Source organism: Carassius gibelio, chromosome B4 (assembly GCF_023724105.1).
Source record: "Carassius gibelio isolate Cgi1373 ecotype wild population from Czech Republic chromosome B4, carGib1.2-hapl.c, whole genome shotgun sequence".
In the NCBI taxonomy this organism is placed as follows: Eukaryota; Metazoa; Chordata; class Actinopteri; order Cypriniformes; family Cyprinidae; genus Carassius; species Carassius gibelio.
The window spans coordinates 17,251,841-17,272,986 of NC_068399.1; the positions used below are offsets into that span (position 1 = coordinate 17,251,841).

The 21,146-nt window shown below is 38.0% G+C and overlaps 1 protein-coding gene across 9 annotated transcripts in view; it reads left to right on the forward strand.

The window, feature by feature from the left end:
* The window catches only part of LOC127956489 (inositol 1,4,5-triphosphate receptor associated 2), a 27,366-nt gene extending 6,492 nt beyond the window's left edge, over nucleotides 1-20,874 (forward strand). For 3 of the 9 annotated variants that reach the window (XM_052554434.1, XM_052554432.1, XM_052554433.1), the window contains exons 9-38: nucleotides 1-38; nucleotides 189-266; nucleotides 368-424; nucleotides 638-697; nucleotides 3,635-3,699; nucleotides 3,843-3,936; nucleotides 5,183-5,320; nucleotides 5,492-5,593; nucleotides 6,036-6,187; nucleotides 8,344-8,455; nucleotides 9,064-9,391; nucleotides 10,502-10,554; nucleotides 11,167-11,254; nucleotides 11,443-11,590; nucleotides 11,986-12,064; nucleotides 14,104-14,150; nucleotides 14,291-14,373; nucleotides 15,347-15,492; nucleotides 15,709-15,787; nucleotides 15,874-15,931; nucleotides 16,055-16,082; nucleotides 16,208-16,348; nucleotides 16,536-16,670; nucleotides 16,777-16,924; nucleotides 17,006-17,049; nucleotides 17,400-17,468; nucleotides 17,553-17,605; nucleotides 17,893-17,979; nucleotides 18,143-18,262; nucleotides 20,016-20,874. The exon at nucleotides 1-38 is cut by the window's left edge and continues 13 nt beyond it. In XM_052554434.1, the coding sequence (XP_052410394.1) occupies nucleotides 1-38; nucleotides 189-266; nucleotides 368-424; nucleotides 638-697; nucleotides 3,635-3,699; nucleotides 3,843-3,936; nucleotides 5,183-5,320; nucleotides 5,492-5,593; nucleotides 6,036-6,187; nucleotides 8,344-8,455; nucleotides 9,064-9,391; nucleotides 10,502-10,554; nucleotides 11,167-11,254; nucleotides 11,443-11,590; nucleotides 11,986-12,064; nucleotides 14,104-14,150; nucleotides 14,291-14,373; nucleotides 15,347-15,492; nucleotides 15,709-15,787; nucleotides 15,874-15,931; nucleotides 16,055-16,082; nucleotides 16,208-16,348; nucleotides 16,536-16,670; nucleotides 16,777-16,924; nucleotides 17,006-17,049; nucleotides 17,400-17,468; nucleotides 17,553-17,605; nucleotides 17,893-17,979; nucleotides 18,143-18,262; nucleotides 20,016-20,274 (3,089 nt within the window). In that variant the 3' untranslated portion in view covers nucleotides 20,275-20,874. The remainder of the gene's footprint in view (nucleotides 39-188; nucleotides 267-367; nucleotides 425-637; nucleotides 698-3,634; nucleotides 3,700-3,842; nucleotides 3,937-5,182; nucleotides 5,321-5,491; nucleotides 5,594-6,035; nucleotides 6,188-8,343; nucleotides 8,456-9,063; nucleotides 9,392-10,501; nucleotides 10,555-11,166; nucleotides 11,255-11,442; nucleotides 11,591-11,985; nucleotides 12,065-14,103; nucleotides 14,151-14,290; nucleotides 14,374-15,346; nucleotides 15,493-15,708; nucleotides 15,788-15,873; nucleotides 15,932-16,054; nucleotides 16,083-16,207; nucleotides 16,349-16,535; nucleotides 16,671-16,776; nucleotides 16,925-17,005; nucleotides 17,050-17,399; nucleotides 17,469-17,552; nucleotides 17,606-17,892; nucleotides 17,980-18,142; nucleotides 18,263-20,015) is intronic. The other 6 variants (XM_052554435.1, XM_052554436.1, XM_052554437.1 and 3 more) reach the window with 2 other exon arrangements.
* Nucleotides 20,875-21,146: the final 272 nt, after the last annotated feature.

The window sequence follows — 21,146 nt, forward strand, 5'->3', positions numbered from 1 at the left end:
AGAGTCTTATATCCAAAATCGCTGCTCTACAAGAGGAGGTATGGCTCCTTTACACATCTTTACACATGGCATCTTTACACATCCATCCAGTGTCAGTCATGTAGTTCACTGAATGGTTTTCATCCATCATACTGATTCCGTTTTCTTTGTCCTCCTTTCTCCACATTTCTCCTTCATCACATATTAAGAATATGAAAGTCACACTGGAGGCAGAAGACCTTCAGAAAAAGATCAATGACCTCTGTGACCTTAATGCTGACCTTCAGGTAGGGCTTAATTTAGTTTACTCATTAATGACTGGTCTTTTATGCAAAAAAAAAAAAAACATTTAACTCTGTCATTGGTGAATGCTTTCTTGCACACTTAGGTCCAAGTTCATTCATTTGATACCATTCTGGCTGACAAGGAGTCGATAATTCAGGAGGTCAGTCCATCTTGTGTATCACCAAGACAATGATTTAATATGAAAACTTAGACAAATAAAGTCAACTTTACAAAATAATTTAGCTTTTCTTTAGTCATTACTAACATCATTCAGTGTTCTCATTATTCATTTGGTGTGTTTATAGAATCTGCAATCATGTTAAATAATATTTGACCAGTATCATAACAGAAACTGCCCTCTTTCTTCTCCCAGAAAAATAAACAGATAGATGAACTGAAGGTGGCCATTGTGGAGTATTCCTCAGTTACAGAGGTGAACTCTAATTCTCCTTTTCTCTCTCTGGTTCTAATATAAGTAATCTGTCATTTTTACCACAGCACTGTTTTTCTGCTGGTCTGGCTGTTAAGTTGTTCAAAGGTGACCACCGTTTATTTAGATATCATATTGCCATGTCGGTCCAGATTGTTAAAGTTTCACATAAACAGATCTTCAAAGAGCCATACAGCCTACTACAAAGAACTCAACAGTAAAGATTTATTTTTTGGCAGACAAGTATCTACAGTTTCACAAAAGAACAATCACTTTATTTTTATAGCAATATATTTTATATTTTCTAGAAATATTTCATTAAACATTTCTGATTTGTTTTTAGTTGATGCTTCCAAGACTATCAATATTTTTGCAAACTGCTTACCAACTAGGCGACAGTATTTGTGTGCCAAATAAGCAGAAATCCATAACAGAAAACCAAATGTTTAAGTTTGCAAGACTTAAGAATGGATGATCATATGGAAACTTAGTGGCTCAACAGCACTTTTCCAAAAAACTGCTCACACTTCCCCTGAGCCAGTATCAAAGAATCCTGGAAAAAATTGTTTCCGCAAAAATATTAAAGGTGGGGGGGGGGTGCTCGTTTTCACTCAATATCCTGTTAATCTTGAGTACCTATAGAGTAGTACTGCATCCTTCATAACTCCAAAAAGTCTTTAGTTTTATTATATTTATAAGAGAAAGATAGTCTGTACCAATTTTTCCCGGTAAAAACAGGAGCGCCTGGAGGTGTGACGTGTGGGCGGAGCTAAAGAATCACGAGCGCGAGTAGGCTTTTGCGTTGAGAGTGCTAGAAACTGTGACATTACCGTGAGGAAAAAAAACATCATCCAAAACAAACCATGGCTAACAGTCAGATTCAGCGTATATTTATGATCCAGAATCTGTACATGTGGAAAGTGCAGTTTGATGACAACATCGCATGTTGTTTACTTGATGTGCTTACGCGCCGATTGCTAAGTTAACAACACAGAGATATTTGAAGCAGTTTTACTCACCGCCTGCGGTTCCAACACACGATCGTGACCCTTTTTCGTTGGGATTGCATTATCCTTAAGAAATAAACGATGTGCAAATCCGTCGTCTAACTGGGCCTTGTTTGTAAAACAAGCATCTTCGAAATGCAGGGAACAAACACAAACACTTGCACAACTCCGTTAATGCTCTGTAAAAATAAACTCCATCCACTGGTCCATTAATGCTGTTTTTTTTTTTTTTTGGGTAATCTGCTGGGTTGTCTTGCCCTAGCAACCAAAAACACACTTCTTTTGTGACAATTCGCTTTCGCTCTGATCAGTGAATGTCTCTGCTGTGCTCTGCTCTACGTGAGCGCGCGCTCTTCCGGCAGAAGTGCCCTCAGGACCCATATGAGGAAATTCCGCTCCATCTAACGTCACACGGACCCATACTCGAAAAAAAACTTTCTGAAACTTGTGACAAACCGGAAGAGGTATTTTTGGAACAAAAATACTCCTTCAAACGTACAACTTTAATTTTTGAAACTTTGTCCATGTTTAGCATGGGAATCCAACTCTTTAACAGTGTAAAAAACTCAGTATGCATGAAATAGCATTTCACCCCCCCCTTAAGTAGCACAGGTATTTTCAAACATTGATAGTAAGAATAAGAGAAAAGGTTTCTTGTGCACAAAATCAGCATATTAGAATGATTTCTGAAGGATCGCGTGACACTGAAGACTGGGGTAAAATTTATTCAAATAATTAAACTTTTTTTTTAATTGCAATAATGGCATAATTTTATGTTTTATAAAAAACATGAAAAAAATTCTTACAACCCCCCACTTTTGAATAAGTGTATATACAGTTTATTTGGAAACTCCATACTAGTGGTCAACCGATATTGTTTTTTTGACAGCCGATAACAATATCTTGGAAAGCATTTTTTGTTTGTATTAATGTTTTAAAATTATTAAATAAACATACTTTAGATGACAATGTATTTTCCACAAAAAATGAATATTTAATAAAAAATATAATTAAAAAGGAAGTAAACACTGTAACCAACAGGGCACTCAGTATTCTGGGAAGTTTGTGTGCATTGGGAATCATATTTCTCAAAGCAAGCGTAACCCTCATTTTACACATAGCACACAGTGAAAATGACATGAATATGACAGTGGGCAAATGCATAAATTGCAGCATAATTTGAAATCACTAATTTAAAGTTTAAAGCATTAAAAAAGCATTAAAGCATCACACAGGCCGACCATCACAGAGAACACGCGATCATGCAGGATAAAAATGCACACTTCACATTATCTTACAGCTGGATTCGAATTAGTTTGTGAAATTTCAATTAGTCAATAATCGAATATTTCATTAGTCAATGAAAGATTGTTTAAATTATATAAACGCGTATTTGCTTAATGCTGACGACAAATGAGAAAGTATAATAATGTTTGCCTTTCTACTACTATACACATATATATATACTACATATATACTACATATATAATTAATAAGCAATCTTTCTGTATAATACTTTCTGTATACTTTGATTCCTTTGTTTAACCATTCTATTGGATTATTAACCCTTACCCTAACAGACTTGTATCCATAAACGAGAGCGAATGTGAGCACTATGTGTGCTGGTGTTTTTGGCGCAGTCAAAATAAAAGTCCACTACTCAGTAATATGAATGTGGGGACTGTCCATGAGAAAATACCATAAAAGTAATGTCAAATCATGTTTTTGGCTGAGAGCCACAGCAGACAAATTTCTCTCTTTAACTGAAATCAGAATGCTAAATAATTGGTGTATGAAAGTTCTACACGCAAATGTTTTGGGAACTAAAGACTGAAAAATTGTAGTTAAAAAACTATACATGTGATAACTGTGGAACAAATTAATTCTACCCCAGAGTGTTCTAATTATTGTGTGTTAATTTTTCTTGCTTCAGCTGTTGAGAGCAGACAAGAACAAACTGGAGAGTCAAATGCAGATGATGCAGCCTGATATGACAATGTAAGAGCTCTATGTAATGCACTTAACACTGCAATCAAAATATTAGTTGATTAACTGACCTCATTAATGTCAATCATAATACTTGCACAAACATCAGACGTTACTTCACATGTCCTTCTAACTGTGTATGCATGTGTTTGCAGCCCAGGTCTCTCTCTCTCGGTGGCCTACAGACTAAATCAGATGAGTTCAGGTTCTCTTCAGACAGAGCTGGCTATGGCACAGAATCCCCTGGAGGTTTGCAGTGTGTTTTGTGTGTGTTTGCAATTCACTTGTCTGTCTTTGTCCCATCCATGATTTGGAGTGTCTCTTTCTCTCCACTCCCACTACCACTCATGTGTTGTTCTCAGTCCGCCCACTCTCTCTCCCACTCCACTGCCAAAGAGTGCACTCAGTAATCCACACCCTCTCGGTGCTTTACACCAAACTTTAGGCATTACAATGAGCTTGACTACATGTGCTTTATTACACAATTTATATTTTTTTGCTGTGGGAGATTCCATTGTCGTAGCTGGTGATAACTATAATACTAGGTTTGGAGAAACCAAGACAGTTTGGTGACAGCTTTTGCCTTCAAAACTGACTTAATTCTTCATGGATTCACACACTTGCTGCAGATTTGTCAGCTGCACATCCATGTGAATCTTCTTTCCCACTCCATACCAAAGGTGTTCTAATGGATTGAGATCTGGTGATTTTGGACACCCTTTTGAGTATAGTGAACTCATTGTCATGTTCAAGAAACTGGTTTTTTGAGCTTTGTGACATGGCATGTTATTCTGCTGGAATTAGTCATCACAAAATTGGTACACTGTGGTCATAAAAGGGTTGGCATTTAAACAATGCCCAGTTGGTACTAAAGGGCACAAATTGTATCAAGAATATATCCCCGGCACCATTACGCACCAGCAACCTGAACTGTTGATGCATAATAATAAAAATCGTAATTTGTGAAATTTTATATAGCGCTTTTCTGGGTAGTCAAAGCACTTTACATGGAAGTGGGGGATCTCAAACACCACCAGTGTGTAGCATCCTCATAGCAGGATATATCCATGCTTTCATATTGTTTATGCCCAATTCTGACCCTACCATCTGAATGTCACAAAAGAAAATAAGACTCAACCAATTTGTTGTCCAATTTTGGTGAGCTTGTGCAAATTGTAGCCTCAGTTTCCTATTCTTTGCTGACTGGAGTAGCACCCAGTGCAGTCTTTTGCTGCTACAGCCCATATTCTTCAAAGTTCGATGTTTTGTATGTTCAAATATGATCTTCTGCAGACTTTTTTTGTAACGTTGTTTGAGTTACTGTTGCTTATCTGTCAGCTCTAACCAGTCGAGCCATTTTACTCTAATCTCTGGCATTAAAAAGACATTTTCGCCCTCAAAACTTGTGTGTCTGGCATTAAAATATTAATTAATAAATAAACTATAAATTGATATTATAAAATATTAAACATCATGCATGTCTGTGTATTTTTAGGGTTTGGAGCATCTGTCCTCCTCGGTTTGTTTTGCATCTTCTTTGGATGAGACTCTAGATCGGGAGGTTCTTCTTCTTCTCCAAGGCCCGACTCCAGAGCAGCTGTCTCTGGAATTTAAAACTCTGATCAGCAGACTGGTAACCAATTAACCAGCCGTCACACTCAAAATTTAAGAAAATTTCATCTGTACAGTTAGTTGGATGTTAATTTTGCCAGCTTTCCATCTTTAGACACCTGAATGCTGGTTTTGTATGATGCCGGTCCACAATGTTTTAGTTTTCACAAGTGTAAAACATGACTTTTTCCAGAAAAGGGAGTTTAAGGAAGATGGCATCACCTTTCTCACAGCATTCAGAAGCCTAACAGAGAACAGTGAAACTCAGGAGATCAACACCGACCTCAAGATACAAGTAAGAGAGTTTATTCAACTTAGTCAAAATCATTAAGTATCTAAACTAATCATGTAAAATTATATAAAGGGAGACACGGGCATTTAAAAAATTAAATAAGAACTCCTCTCCCCTTATTTAAACTTTTATCTACCACATTGCATAACTGCTTGGCTGGACATGGTCACTCTTATTGTGTGTATTCAGTGGACCGCATCAGTACGTGTGTTCTTCCCCGGTGGTAAACTATACATGCCAATATTTCTCTCACTCCATTTCCCACGATGCACAGGGGACAGTGTGTCCGGTCAGACTAACTCTGTGACTCTTCTTAAGATAACCTTTGTATTTTTTTTTATCTTATCGTATTTATTAAGATTTAGTTGGCAGTAATGACTTACTGGTGCATGGTGTGTTGTATTTAGTCACTGAGCCTCACTGTTGATCTTGTAAACTCTGGCAGGGCCTGGAGGTGCAGCTTGAGCAGAGAAGGAGTGACTGGACCCGCAGTCTGGAGCAGTTGGACCAGTACACAGACTCTCTGGAGAGAGAGCTTCTAAAGATGGCTAGCAACATGCGACGTTCTCGTACCGAGATCCTGCACCTGTCTGTCAAGTAAGTGGACTGATATGGTAGCAGAGATGCTGTTGTATGATTTTTGATAGCAGTTTACTGAACCCACCCCCCCCCCCCCCATTTTACAGTGACATTTACCATTGTTTTATGACTTTTCAGGGGTGAAACCACTTCATTAGGAATATACATATTCAAGAATTTCACATGAGATTTTGGTTCTGTGTGATCTTGCAAATTGACTAACAGAAAGCTACTAGGTCAGTGGTCTGAAACTCAGTTCCAGGAGAGCCATAGCTCTGCAAAATTTAGGCCCTGTCCAGACGAGCGTGGTTATTTTTAAAACTGCAGCTTTTTTTCTCAGCGGTTTGGCTGTTCGTCCGCACTTAAACGCAGTGCCCGGTTACTGAAACTGACTATATCACCACCTGTTGGTCTGGCATGCTCTTGCAGTGCGTCATAGCATGCGTTTGCGTTTTACATGTGGACAGAGATTCTTTTAAATAGAAGGAAAAATACAGTTTATAAAAATTCCTGTGTATGTGTGGACATCGTCTTATCTCCATCCAGCTCCGAATCACACCTGCTTGGAAGTTTATAGTAATCCTAAAGACCTTGATTAGCTGGATCAGTTGTGTTCGAATTACGGTTGGAGCTAAACTGTGCAGAGCTGTGGCATTTCAGGAACTGAGCTTGAGGCCAATGTGCTACACTGTAAAAAAAAAAATATATATATATTTTCTTCCTTAGTATTTTTGTCTTGGTTTCTAGTATAAACATCTAAACATTCTTGAATCAAGATGCATTTACTTGACAAGTAAAATTACTGTTTTCTGAAAAATTTACCCAAATTGTATTAGTTTTTGCTTAAACCAAGCAAAAATATCTGCCAATTGGGCGAGACAAATCTTCTTTTTAAGCCTTTAAAATTATTTTTCGTACTGGATTGGCGGCTATTTGTTTTTCTTTTTCAAGCAAAAACTAATAACATTTTGATAAATTATTCAGAAAACTAGACATGCTATCTTGTCAAGTAAATGCATCTTGATTTTGTGTTATGATGTTTATACTAGAAAACAAGTCATCTTTTTTGCAGTTGTAGGTGCTTCATACATTGCTACAGTACTTGACAATAGATAATGGCCTGCAAAAATTCACCAAAATGCGATCATAAAGCTCAAGATTTTTATCACCTTAGCTGTAGTAAATTCCATGAGACTAATACTGTGATCTGAATAGCAGCACGTTTTCATCATGCCTCCTTCAGACGGTCACTGGCAAAACAGCTACTTCATTATAATTAAATATTTCCCATTTTTGTGTTGCTAGAAACATTTTCATGATTATATCTGTCATATTCATGTGTCCAGATTCTTGTATTTAACAGTTAAATTTAGACATAGACAAAACTAATTTAGAGTTTGATCTTAGTAGATATTAGTATTAAGCATGACCATACAATTACATTTTCTTTTTTGTTTCAAACCAGGGTATATTAATTTTTTCTTAAAACATCATACCTTTCAAAACCGTGGAAGGATTATGAGGAGAGGCCTTACCAATTTAGTCCATGTCTGTGTGAATGTCTCTAGATGCATTTGTCAAGGGGCTGATCCGGTTGACCCCCTCAAGCTGTTTTTGGTTCACTGAAGAGTTGTCTCTAATTTGACATAACACTGTTTTCAAAGCTACAGTACTCAGTGTACTTTAGATAAAAGGCAAAGACTGTTGTGAGAAGCTAGTAGTGCTCTAAGATTTGGATGAAGGCACAATGGGACATTGCTTGGGCCTACGGATTGGGTATAGTATGTCCAACTTTTGCTTTTGTAGCACTTGTGAAGAGTTCAGAGATCTGCGGAGGATATATGGGGATTGTGTTTGTTAGAATTTGTGTAGATCTTCATGTACCCCTCTAATAGGTTTTGATTGAACTCATGATCCAATTTATGTATTTCACATTTTTATCAACCGTGCAGAGGTGTTGTCTCATGACTTTCATTATCCCGAATGATTGTTTTTGTAGATTTATCCATTTAGTCAATTCATGGATAAGTAACAGTCAAATTACAATTCATCACTAAATCGATTGACATTCACCTTTTGCACAAGTTTTGTTATAGCGAATTTGCTCAAAAGTTTTAGGCAGAGAGAAACTGTCTTTTAGAATTTTGTGAATTCAGTGGTTTATACATTTTTAGGGTACAAGAGCAGGAGAATCAAAAGCAGCAGTTGCGAGAGGAACTTGACCAACTAAAGGTTCCCCTGGACATCAGAGAGGCCAGCAGCCAAACACCGGATCACCTACAGCAGGTACTGAACCTCACGAAACGCTTGCTTTCATTGCCTGCACATGCTTCAGCATATGTGGGCTTTAAAACCCATGACAGATTTAGATTCAGCCCTGGGCAAAGCAGAAATAAAGATTTTTGTGAGCTTTTGCAGATCACAGATGGATACTTTTACAGTCTCATTACAAGATGCTGAGAGCTGTATGTGTAGGAGGCAAGTGTGGTTTGTAAGCCAGTTTGGAACCTGACTTCATCTTGAACTCAACTCTAGAGATTAGACGCCGTTGACTGACTACCCCACAATGTTCTTATGTTCAGAACTTGGCTGATGTCTTAGTTTGATTTGTTATTTTTTTCCTATTCAGTTAATTTCTATATATTACTTTGCATATTATTTTAAAATCTCCAAAAGCTTGCCAAAAGTCTAATATATAAAGAAACATTTTGAAAAACTAGTAGTTAGCAGGGGAAGCCCATAAACTTTTAATATAGTGGTCCTGTAGATCTGCTGTAAACCTTTGAAGAACTACAGTAGGAGTGAGCTGGGGAAGCCCATATACATTTAATATAGTGTTATGTAGAGCTGCTGTCACCGACTGTTGACATGTGACTGTGATTGTGCACCTTCAGGTTGTGGAAGAGCTGGATGGCCCCTGTCTTGAATGGGATGAGGAATATGTGTTGTCTGAGTCTCCACCTTTACAAGAGCTTGGGCCTGACCAGGAGATGCTTCAGGAGCTCTGTTGTGAAGAAGAGGTACTACAGGCTCTGAAACAGGAGGAAGAGGAGGAGGTGAAACACAGAGAGACTGTGAGGGACAAGGAGAAGATCACGGAAAGGACTGAGGGAGAAGGTGAAGCAATGCAGGATTCTGGAGTAGAGAACGAGGAGCTACAGAGAGACTCCATCCTCTCTCAGACGCCTCTACCAGATGACACCCCTGACGGAGAATCACAAGGTGAAAAATTAATTGATTTAGTAAGGCTTATTTTTCCTGATTGGGTGAAGAAAAGATTCTAAAGAAGTTTCAAAGTTAGTTTCTCAAATTGCAAGATGGAGAGAAGGTTTTATAAATGGTAAAATGGAAGAACAAGCTTAAATGGTACATTTTCCTCTCTAAAGAAGAACCTTTTTGGTTTTGTATAAATCTTGTTTCAGGTCTAATGGGGTTGTGTGATTTTGAGATGAAGTTGTCTGGTGTAAATAGTCATACCTAGAGGACAACCGGTCCGTGTCAGATTCCTCTGGTCAAATAATCCTTCCTTAACCTTTAGTATCACAGATCAGGCATACATCGCTGAAGCTTAAACACAAGCTGGAAAATCAGCGTCATTCTAGCTTCAATCCTTTTGGCTTTCCTTCCACTATTGTTCTGCCATCTTTGGTCAATATGTAAGGATCCCCTTTATCCTCTGTCCCCATTCTTGACCGCATGACTGCCAGTGACACCACAGGCTTGTCACTTAAGCTCCATTATGTGATCATAACAACATGACATTGAGGCATTAAAAAAATCAAATAAAATGCAAAAGTATGCATAGGCTTTTATATCTGTGAAAACTGGGACAATTACATTACTTAATAGCACAGTTTTGTATCATAAATATTTCTAATGGAATTGCTGTTGTGTTAAGGACGAATGGATTACTATGAACAGCACCTCATTCCAAACAAAGATTTTAATGGTTGTAATTGTTTATGAAAAAGTAGTTATTTTTTCTGCTTCTGAAATGTTAAGTTAACAATACATAGGTTAAGCTATTTAAGCTTTGTTTTCCAATTAAAATTGTTAATGGGATACACATTATATTGATACCATATTGGTTATTGGCTGATATTTAGTTTATTTTAAAAGTGAATAGCAGTTCTTTGTACTGTACATTTTTAACATTTCACATTTAATTTTTCGCAAAATGGTATAGAATTTTTATATTAGTTAAACCTTTTAGGTGAATTCCCTTCTTGTGCTCGTTGAATATACTACTTTAAATGACCCATTATGTAAGTAAAATGGGTTATGAATGCCATTTTCATTACTTTTTTTTTTTTTTTCTCTCTCTATCCTCAGGAACTCTGTTTGTGGGTGAAGAAGGAATGCAAAGGCCTTGCACAGCCCTAAAGGTACATTTCAGTATCTTTTATCTTAATTTCCCATAATACCTCTCTATCAGATACCTCTAACTATCAGCTAACAAATCAATTTATAATTGTGTACACGTTTTCTTTCTTGTGGTCTATCTCATGATGCAGTGGTTTTATGCACATTTGATATAGTGAAGTTCAGAGTTCTTAAATACAAACTTTCAGAGTGGCTGACCATGAAATTCAAAAACACATTTTTACTGACTTTGTCATGTGTTAGGCATGCCAAGCCACATTGTTTTTTTGTTTTTTTGTCTTGGAAATTTAACGTTTGGCTTGGTCGTTGGATCCATGTGATTCACTGCTGCCACGTTGATAGTTTTACTTGAGAATGCTACTTCCTGAATGCTAGTAGGAATTTAGATGACCCTTAGAACCAGTGTACAAACACGCATTGAAGAGTGTATCGCACGTCACACCTGAATGAACTTTCCACCATTTGCATTGCAAATGTCTGAACTCTGAAGTGTGGATTTGCGCCCAGTCGTCATTTAAAAGTAGCCAATATGTTGTCTTTGGGGAGACGTTTTCTCTGTTAGAGTACAGATTCATTTTATGCTGCCCTTTTGAATCTTTTGCTGAAAACTGCAGGAGGAAGACAGACTCCCAGAATGCACTGGGCCTGAGGACGCCCACGAGCAGGCTGCTCCTCTGCTTCACACCCACAACCAGTGTGCTGGTAAAACCTCTTCCTCTCACTGTCCTTCTGTGTAATGTTGTAGCAACCTACAGTACAAGACTAAAATACATTTCAGTTAGCAGTTGAATATAAGATGACTTTCATAACACAAAATAAAATATTAAATGTCCCTGTTATGTTTTTATTTCAATGTGAATTTATTTCATCTCTCCCCACTCACTCTCCAGATGCATCTTTGAGCTCTGAGACGCCCCGTGAACAGGTGATCTCAGTCAAACACCTTATTTCATCTACTGAACCTTCCTCCCTTGAGAACACAGAGATGGTATCTCCCTCCACGGGCCAGCCTGAAGTTGGTGATTCCATTACAGGAAGGTAAAATTTCCATATATCAGCATTTGCTTGTGGATTTCCTCTGGCTCACTGATATAAAGTGCTAGTTAATGATTCACCAAAAATAAATTATGGTCTGGTTTCATTCGAAATGCCTACCACACTGCCAAAGATCACATTTGCTAGTCAAATGTGTGTCATCTCTTCCTGTCTTGGGCTGTTTCGAGTAGACATATTAGGGAGTTTTACTACTGACAGAGCCTCGCTTTGCATGCTTGCCATGCACCTGTGTGGCCAGGCTCGGACCGATGCCCCATCCATGCTCTGCTGGAGCACACAAACCATCATTGCACTTCCTGAGAGCAGCTGCATCCTGAAACATCAGAAAAACAAACCGACAATTTGGTAACAAACTTTCTCTTTTCCTCCCTGGTCAGGACCCAGCAGCCCACTGCCACAAACGGAGAATCTGAGGGAGAACCTGTGGCCACCACAGCTTACATGAGTGACTCGCAGGTCAGTTTGAGGAAGCTGAGCAAACCAAGGGGAAGCTTGTTGTGTTTGTAGCGCCACTTGCCATTTCTTCCTCTTCCCCTTTTGTTTTTTTGTTTCTTTTTAGTTCTGCCCCTTTCTTCTTATGTTCTTTTGAAAAAAAAAAAAACTTCCTGTTTGGTGGTCCTGTGTAGTGAGAGTAGCAGCTGTCTTTTTTGTTGTGCCATAAAAAGAGGAGCCTGCGGTTGGGCATTTTAGAGAGTTCTGGATGACGGTAAGCAAGAATAACTGCTTGTGAGAGGACATGCCTACCCTCTTATCAATGTGATGTGCCTGGGCTTTCGGTGTTTAGAATTGCTTTTTGCTGCTTCGAAACATTATATAAGCACTTGACATCTGACAGACTGGTTTTGTTAGTGGAATTTTCCTGTTTGTTTGTCCAGAATCAGATATGAACTGTTTTATGAATTTGTGAAGCCAAGGGTTATTCAGACATATGCACGGTGATAATTGCCCTATTGACACTCTTTCGTGAACGTTATTGACTTATAAAATGGGATGGGAGATATTCAGGTGAACTTGAAGTGAATAACCAAAATAAACTGCAAGGTGTAGGTAAAGGACAGATAGACTGTCCTATAGCATGTATTGGTTTTAAAGAAATGCTTCTTATTCAGTCCCGCCTAAATTCAGAACAGCTTATTTATATTGCCATTCAAAAGTCTGGGGTCAGTAAGATGCTTAAACAAAATAAAAAATAAATCAATTAAATGGTTAAATTAATCAGCAGTTAAAGTGACCGTAAATGCATCTGCAATTTTATAAGATTTCTATTTCAAATGAATGCTGTTCATTTAAACTTTTTTTAATCATCTAATATATTATTATTTAAATTATTAGAATTTATTATAAATTATTAAAACTATTTTATAATAATAAAAAGCACTTTACATTAAAAAAAAATCTGAAAGTGATCAGTAAGGCATATTAAAACAAGGCAATTTAAATTAAACAATGATTTTAACATTAAAAGGCACATTTTTAACGTTGATAATAATAATATCTCTTGAACACCAAATCAGCATATTAGAATGGTTTCTGGAGTTTGATGTAACACTGAAGACTGGAATAATGGCTACTGAAAAGTCAGCTTTGCATCAAAGGAATAAATTACATTTTAAAATATATTCAAAAACTGTGGTAATATTTCACCATATAAATTTTCGCTGTATTTTTGATCAAATTAAATGTAGACTTGTTTTAAAAACATGAAAAATCTTAACCCTTAACTGGTTTCTTAACATGTTTTGCTTTAGTATCCATATTTTGTACCGGTCACAAAAAATGTGATCCGTCTAATTTGGCTAGCTTCTATCAAATGACAGATTGGATCTCAGTCTTTGACGTCAACAGAAAATATTGGAAGCTTTTCATAAGCCTATTTATTTTGCTATCCTAACTTTGCTAAGTGCAACTAACCAATTAATCATGCATTTGTTTCTTCCCTGGTGACTGTGACTCAATCGGAACAGACCTGCAACTGTTTCTGGTGTTATTTGTTGGTTGTTTAATTGTTATTTTCCTTGTGTTTTTTGAACTTAGTGATAAAATATGTTGCTCAGGCTGTGCGTGTGTGGTTTTTCATCAGTATGCTTGGAATAAGTATAGCACTTTTTCACTCCCACTTCAGTGAACTCTGCCAGTACAAGTGCTCTCCCCCTCCAGCCCTCCCCCTCTCTATCTGTTACTCCCTCTCTCTCTCTCTCTCTCTCTCTCTCTCTCTCTCTCTCTCTCTCTCTCTCTCTCTCTCTCTCTCTTCCTGTCTTTACCATCCCCTCTCTCTCTGCCAGCTGTAGAGCACTCTCACACATTATGTAAGTATCTAGCACTTCTCTCTCTGTAAAGCAGAGTGTAGCTCTTTTATTTCATCTGCCATGTCATGGGACAGGTATGGAAATGCGTGTGATGTTTATTTGCATATTTAGGTAGTTTACACAAATGTATGTGCGTTGCTGTCCAGAGTGTGTCACTGGGTCATAATGCAATATTGTTTTCTCCTATAGAGACTGAGCGAGGGACAGCTTTCTAAAGTCTCTGCAAAATCGGACAAGTGAGTATGTTTCCTCTTTGTGCAACTGATTATTTTAATGTATTTATTACGCAGGGGCGTGCTGCTGGACTGAGTGTTTTAGTGTTCGAATGTGTGTATCTTCAAGAGTTGCTGTACATTATTGTTAATCATTTGTTTAGGAGTCCTTTGTTGCCAGTAGCAGAGGAAGAAGAGGCCATGCCAGAGGCGGCGGAGGCGATATCATCTGGGGTGAACTCACCAGGTAGGAGGAAATACACCGGAGGACGTTACCTGTTGATCTTTTGAAATAGGGATGACAAATGTACTGCTTCTGACGGCTGCAATTGAATACTACTTTGTCGAAATGAAGTTGATTTAATGGAAACACAGAATTTTTACATTAATTTATGAACAATATTGACAGGAAAGTGAAAACCACAAACTGTTGTTCATTTTATTTGTTTTCATTTCTGACTGATTACTTGAATATTAACTTGAAGCAATGAAACAAAAAAAATTTATGGCTGAATGCCATTGTTCTAATTTAATGTTTATATTCGTATTTTGCTTTTTAAATGAGTCTGCTCATTAGCAGTTTGGCTTTTGCTATGGTTTTGAAATTGTTAGTGAGAATTATGAAAGCTCACTGGAACTGCTATTGGTTACTAACATTTTAATATTGTGAGCAACCCTCAGCATTAGCATCTGCAAATATAAATACAAGACAACAACTTAAAAATGTGAAATATTGCTTTGAAATCTTAAATGAAAAATGGAAGGGCTAAAATTACTTAAAATGAAACATATGAATTAAATATAAATATTTAAAAGAAACTTTAAAGAAACCCTACCTTCAGTGTGTAATTTGTACATCATTACCAATAGCAGTGCATGAGACTTTAGTCCCAATTTATTCCAACAGACTGTTGTTAGCATGCTGCTGCAGATAGCTGTGCATTACCCCAAAAGATTTTTAGCACACAAATATTAGTGGAAATCCTTTTTTTTATTATTACACCAAAATATTTGATTTTTAATTTTTATACAATTTAATAATGCAATTTATTAGTAGTGAATAAGATAAATACATCAACATTTCTCTCATCTTGTCTGCTTGGCAGCTCACTAGGTTTTGGAGCCGAGTTGCTCTCCAAGTGCCTCTTAATTTATTTTCCTTTTTAGACAAGTCAGACAGCAAACATTTATTCAATTTCATTCTGATTCAAACTCCGCAGCCTCAGCTGACTCATTGAAGGATCCTTCTGAAAAAGCGAAGGACATGACCTTTGACCCTGTTGTCAGTGAGGGTAATCTTCCAACAGTCCCTGCTGCGCAAGGCTCCAAAAAAGACCCTATGACTCTGATGAACAAGCTTAAGAAAGTAAGAGCCACTGTGAACTAAACCAATACAATAAAAGCCAGAAGAATCTGGTCCTACTTGCTTTGCAAAATATTTGTTTAATTACATAAGGTAATTGTGTTCTTATTAAGAAACATTCATAACATGCCATCCGATGCCCATTGTAAACTATTGTAATGTCCTGATAAAGTTTACCTAGCTGTGTAGTACATTTAAAAAGAAATGTTCTTCCAACAGGAAATGAGCAGTATGGCAGCCATCGAGGAGCAAAAAGCTCAGGAGGACGGTGAGCCTTCAGTGACCACAGAAAAAGAAGGTCGATAAATAGTCTCTCTCTCAATGTCTATCTCTTTATCTAGTTCTGCTTGTTTCCTCAATATCAGTCTGCTCTTCCTCCCTCAGGTGGTACATCTGTCATCTCTGAAAATGCCAGCGATTCCACCAAAGATGTCAAGAACAGGTTATAATTCTTTGTGTACTGAATTTATATCCATAAATTTGAATCTGATTCAAGCATGCCTTCACATGACTCACTTGACACATTCATGTACCCATTAATCTGAAATGTGCATTTCATCTGCAGCCTGTCGCCAAGTGACAAAGAGATAGAGGTGAGGTGGTGGTTTTTTTTTCCTGCATTTAGTCCAATTTTATTATAGAGTGTAACTATATTTGATAGATTATAATGTGGAGACTGCTGCCTTATTGGACTGTTTACCATGTGCTCTCCTGCCAGGCGGAGTTCCACCGGCTCTCTCTGGGCTTCAAATGTGACATATTCACCCTGGAGAAGAGGCTACGCCTGGAGGAACGTTCGCGGGACCTGGCTGAGGAGAACGTCCGGAAGGAAGTGAACAGTTGTAAAGGTCTGCTGCAGGTCAGTGTCATTTTGTGCACTTTTTGCTGGCATAAAATCCTGTGTATTTTATCAATGCAAGGAAGAAGTGCTTTGTTCAGGACATTGTATTTTTACAGAAAATTCTTACTGAAAATGTCTTCCAAATTTGACCTGAATTCCCATGTTTGAACAGGTAGCTTGAATTTCACACTATTTTGTTATAAAGGCCCTGATTCCACGGTGTGAGGAAGATAACCAGTCCATGGAGATCATCCATCGTCTGCAGAAGAACCTGGAAGTCCTCATTCAATCCATGACCAGAGTTTCCAGCCGTTCAGAGATGCTTGGGGCTGTTCATCAGGTTTGTGTGTTTACTCGGGGCCCTTCAGAGTGCTGAAATGGCCCTCTAAAGCCAAAGTTAACAAAGAGGCCTCCTTGTTTACATCTCAATTTCCTTGCATGTGTAGGAGACCAGAGTGGGTAAAACGGTGGAGGTGATGATTCAGCATGTGGAGAACTTGAGGAGGATGTATACCAAGGAGCACGCAGAGCTGTTAGAGCTCAGAGAGAACCTCACACCAAATGAAAGATCCTTTGGGTCCCACACTGAGAGGGGTAAGTTAATTATTATAATAAAAATACAAAAATACACATTGTAATGGCAGTAACACCACATGGGTTTTCTTTTGACTGCAGATGATTTCAGAAACAAGAAGCCGTCAACTGGAAACATTTTCAAAGTGAGTTATGGCTCAAAACGCACCACTTCAAGATTGTGAATTTAGCTTGTGGTGTTCATTTATTTTATTATTATTATTATTGTTTACATCACTAAAAATTAATGGTAGCACTTTATTTTACAGTCCTGTTCCTCATGTACATACTATGTACTTATTGTAGTAATTACAATAACTATGTAATAACTAGGTACTAACCCTGAACCTACCCCTAAACCTAACCCTACCCCATGTAGTTGCCTTGTTACCAGAACTTTCTTAGATAAATACACTAAGTACAATATAAGTACATGTTAGTACACGTACTGTAAAAAAAGTGCAACCAAATTAATAATGATGTGTTCTCTCCTAAGAACACTAGCCGACGTATAAGTATAGCTACCATTCCCCGCAGCATTGGAGGACAGACCCATTTTGACATGGTGAGGAGTCGTTTCTTCTTACAGAGGCGATTTTGGTAGAAAATAAGTGGAGCAACTGAATAAACTGTGGTTTCTAATTCACAGCCCAAAGACATGGCAGAAACTGAGGTAGAGAGACTCTCCCGTCGGTCACCATGGTAAGTGTACTGATGCTGTTTTGAGATTGCATGGTCCACAAAACGCACCTGCAGCCTTGCCTGTCAGTATTAGTCCACCAAAAATTGGGTTAGTGTGACCCAAAATGTATCAGAACAAGATTTATTCAACCAATGTCAAATAATACACTTAACAGTTGGTTCTCTGGAAATTGAACCCATGACTTTGTGCTTTATTGGAGTCACATTCCAATTGTTTTTATAATACTGTCTGCACGTCTTTGCACTGCGAGAAAGGATGTCATGGTTGTGTGTCGACCGCTTTACAGGAACATGGCAACCAAGAGGCCACCACTAAAGCGCTTCATTAGCTCTGGTACTTGGGCCGACAATGACGAGCCCACTCTGATGAATAGGTAAGGTCACGCGTGAAGATCTGTTGTGTACCTTTCGTCTTTGGAACCAATTTCATGCCAAACCCATAAAGAGCACATGTGCCATCGGGAGCGTCATGTCATGCAGAACCACAATAGAGGCCTTGAGCTTAGATGGGAACACTGAAGTGTGAACTTTGCACAGATTTGGATATGACACAGACTCTCACTCCGAGGAGGAGCGGAAGGCAGAACCAGAGGAAAGAAGGAGTAGCCTAACAGAATTAGGCATCAAAATCACCTCCTTCATAATGCCAACTAAGACGTTAGTGTACCTCCCGCCTCCCATTATTCTCTGCTATAGCATTCAGCCATTATCTACTATGAATCGAGGGTTTTCTGTCAATACCGTCACTGCCTTTTGCTGCTGCAGCAAAGCTATCAAAATCTAACTTTAATGTTCTGTTTGGATATGGACACCCACAAAGTTCATCAGCTTAGCTTCTTTTCTTCAGTGGAAAAATGAAACCAGTGCTGACACACTGTATGTCTTCTGATTCAGTTTGCCGCAAATAAGATAAAGCAGCCCATCTGTGGTTTCAGAGAGAATACAAAGTTCTATTTTTTTATTATCTATTTTTCCCCACATTGGTGGACAGTTTGAGCTTTTGGCAAAATGTACTCTGATCCCACAGTGGTGTGCTATTCTAATGTTCTCTGGGATTTTCTTAAACAGGATAAGTGGTAGACTGATAAATAGAGAGCAGGATGGAGAGATATACTACTGTTCAAAACTTTGGAGTCAAGTAATTATTATATATAATTAAGGATACATTAAAAACAAAAACAATAGGAAAACATTTGTTACTTCAAATAAATGCTGTTCTTTTGAACTTTTTTTTTTTTTTAGAAGACTTTAAAAAAAAAAAAAAAAAAAAAACTAAATATTTTGGTGGTGTGTGTATATGTAATTTAAAAAAATGAAAGGCAATAAAATGGGCAGAATGGCTTCTTCTGTTAATTGGCCCATCAGTTATTGACAGACCTCAAAATGGTCATATATTGGCCAACTACTCTGCCTGACCAATATATATCAATCTATCACAGACCTGTTTGTCTTGAAGCACTGAAACATTCCTGTTTGTCTTACTTTGTCAAACATTGCTTTCAGCAACAGCTGTCATTTTTCACATTCCTCTAAATGTTTTCAAGTCGCCTCAGCCGTTCTCATCTATTCAGACTGAGTTTTCTTTTTTAATCATTTGTGCTTTTAATGACATGCTATTTTCCAATGAAAATATGGCCCAGAACATATTCTACACAAGTATGCAAGCGCTTCTGGCTATGCAACTTGATTTTGTTTGTTATTGATTCCAAAGGAATGCATGTTAAATATGTACAATGAAACCACGTTGTTGCGTTTCCTTACTTGAACAGAGTGTTTCTGGGCTAAGCATATATTGATAGTTTTCTGTCATGTGACCGGCTCAAAGACCTGGAGGGCAAAACATCCATAAAACTGCAGCACAAGCCTATCGGTTTCACAGCCACAAATAATTAGATCACCTCTCCAAAGAAAACGAAACAAAACGCAAGGTCTTGGCATTTGCAATCCATGTTAAGCACCCACGGCAATATTTCAATCATTAAACCGTGCAACAAACATTGTAAATACACTTAAAGTGCCTTAATATATTTAAAACAGTAATATTAAAAGATAAAATTCAGTAATCACTTTATGAATGATGCAGTTTACATAGGCAAGCCTGCCTGTACAAAATATACAACATCAATAATTTGTTTACTTTCACCTTTTTATCTGCGTTTTACTACTTTACTACTTAAAAATAACTGGCGGTCAGTGGAGCAAAGCTTCATTTTGCCCTCCAGGTGAGTCTTCCTAAGAGTGTGACGTCAAGTGAAAACAATCGATAGAGGGTTCATCTGCAGCTCATTACAATAACATTAACATTTTACTTGCTCCTTCCCTATTTAGCATAACAGAACACCTTGCTTCCTGCTGCTGAAGGTATGCTTGTACTTCTCTTTTTAAACATTTCTTTCCCTTTCCATCCCAGTCCCAGCCCCAGCCCAACAGATCACGCTCCACCCAGTCTGACTGATGGGAGGCCTGCAGTTTCCAGAGGCACCAGGGGCATTTGGATTTGGCTGGCCTTGCTTGTAGTTCTAGTTGTTCTACTGGCCCTGCTGGCGAGCCTGATGTTACAGCCTGCAGTAGATGCAGCACCTGTGGGCACCGGGGACTCCTGGATGACCATCCAGCAGCTTCTGTGGCCCTATACTGGGCTGAGGCACAACGGCCAGCCCCCTGTGTGACACCAGGGGGTCGGCAAGGCTGCAGTGGCTGGTTCTGACTTTCAGAAAAAACTCTGGCTGCAAGAGCTGTGATGCAACACTACTGCCTGTCCTTCTAACAGAACACTTTGTGACCATTTCTTACTGAAGGTAAAACGATGTGCTGAACACTGTAGACTGCTTGAATGCCGTGTACACAAACCGTCAGGTTGGCGACATATGTAATAAGCACTTTTATGAGTCAGTGCCAGCCAATCACACGGTGGATATTTGGATTGGAGTGGGATGAGCACACTGCAATTGTGTGAATGTCAAACATCATATATTGGTTGCCCAAAAAGGCTGCCGTTTTTAAACATTTTGAAATTGATCAGTGTGTTTTTATGGGCAGTTTGAAAGTGTATTGAGATGAGACCTTTTTAAAAAAATGTTTTTTCTTTTTGTTAACTTATTTGACAGTTTTATGCAGTAGATGTTTTTTATATTATTAATTGTTTCAAACACATGGTTTTTATCCTCATAAAGCTATAGCTTTAGTGTTCATTGTAAGAAGTTCATACACTTTTGTATGTTCCAAAGAGGGGGGAGAGAAACTTTGCACAATAAAAGAAACTGATCCAACTCATCTGACTATTTACTGTGCAAAACAAGCTAAATGGATCACAAAGCTTCAGTCAGTATGCGTGTTTAATACTCATGCTTGGGTGTGTTCTTATTTAGTTGTTTTTGATAATATAATAAAATCTAATTTGTTTTTAAAGTTTTTAGAATTAAATACACTTGCAAGTTTCTGTAATATTCTGGCATGTAGGAACCGTTTCCCCATGAAGAATTTGGTGCACATGCTGTTATTAGTTTCTATCTACTGTGTATATATTTATTGCTTATCTTAG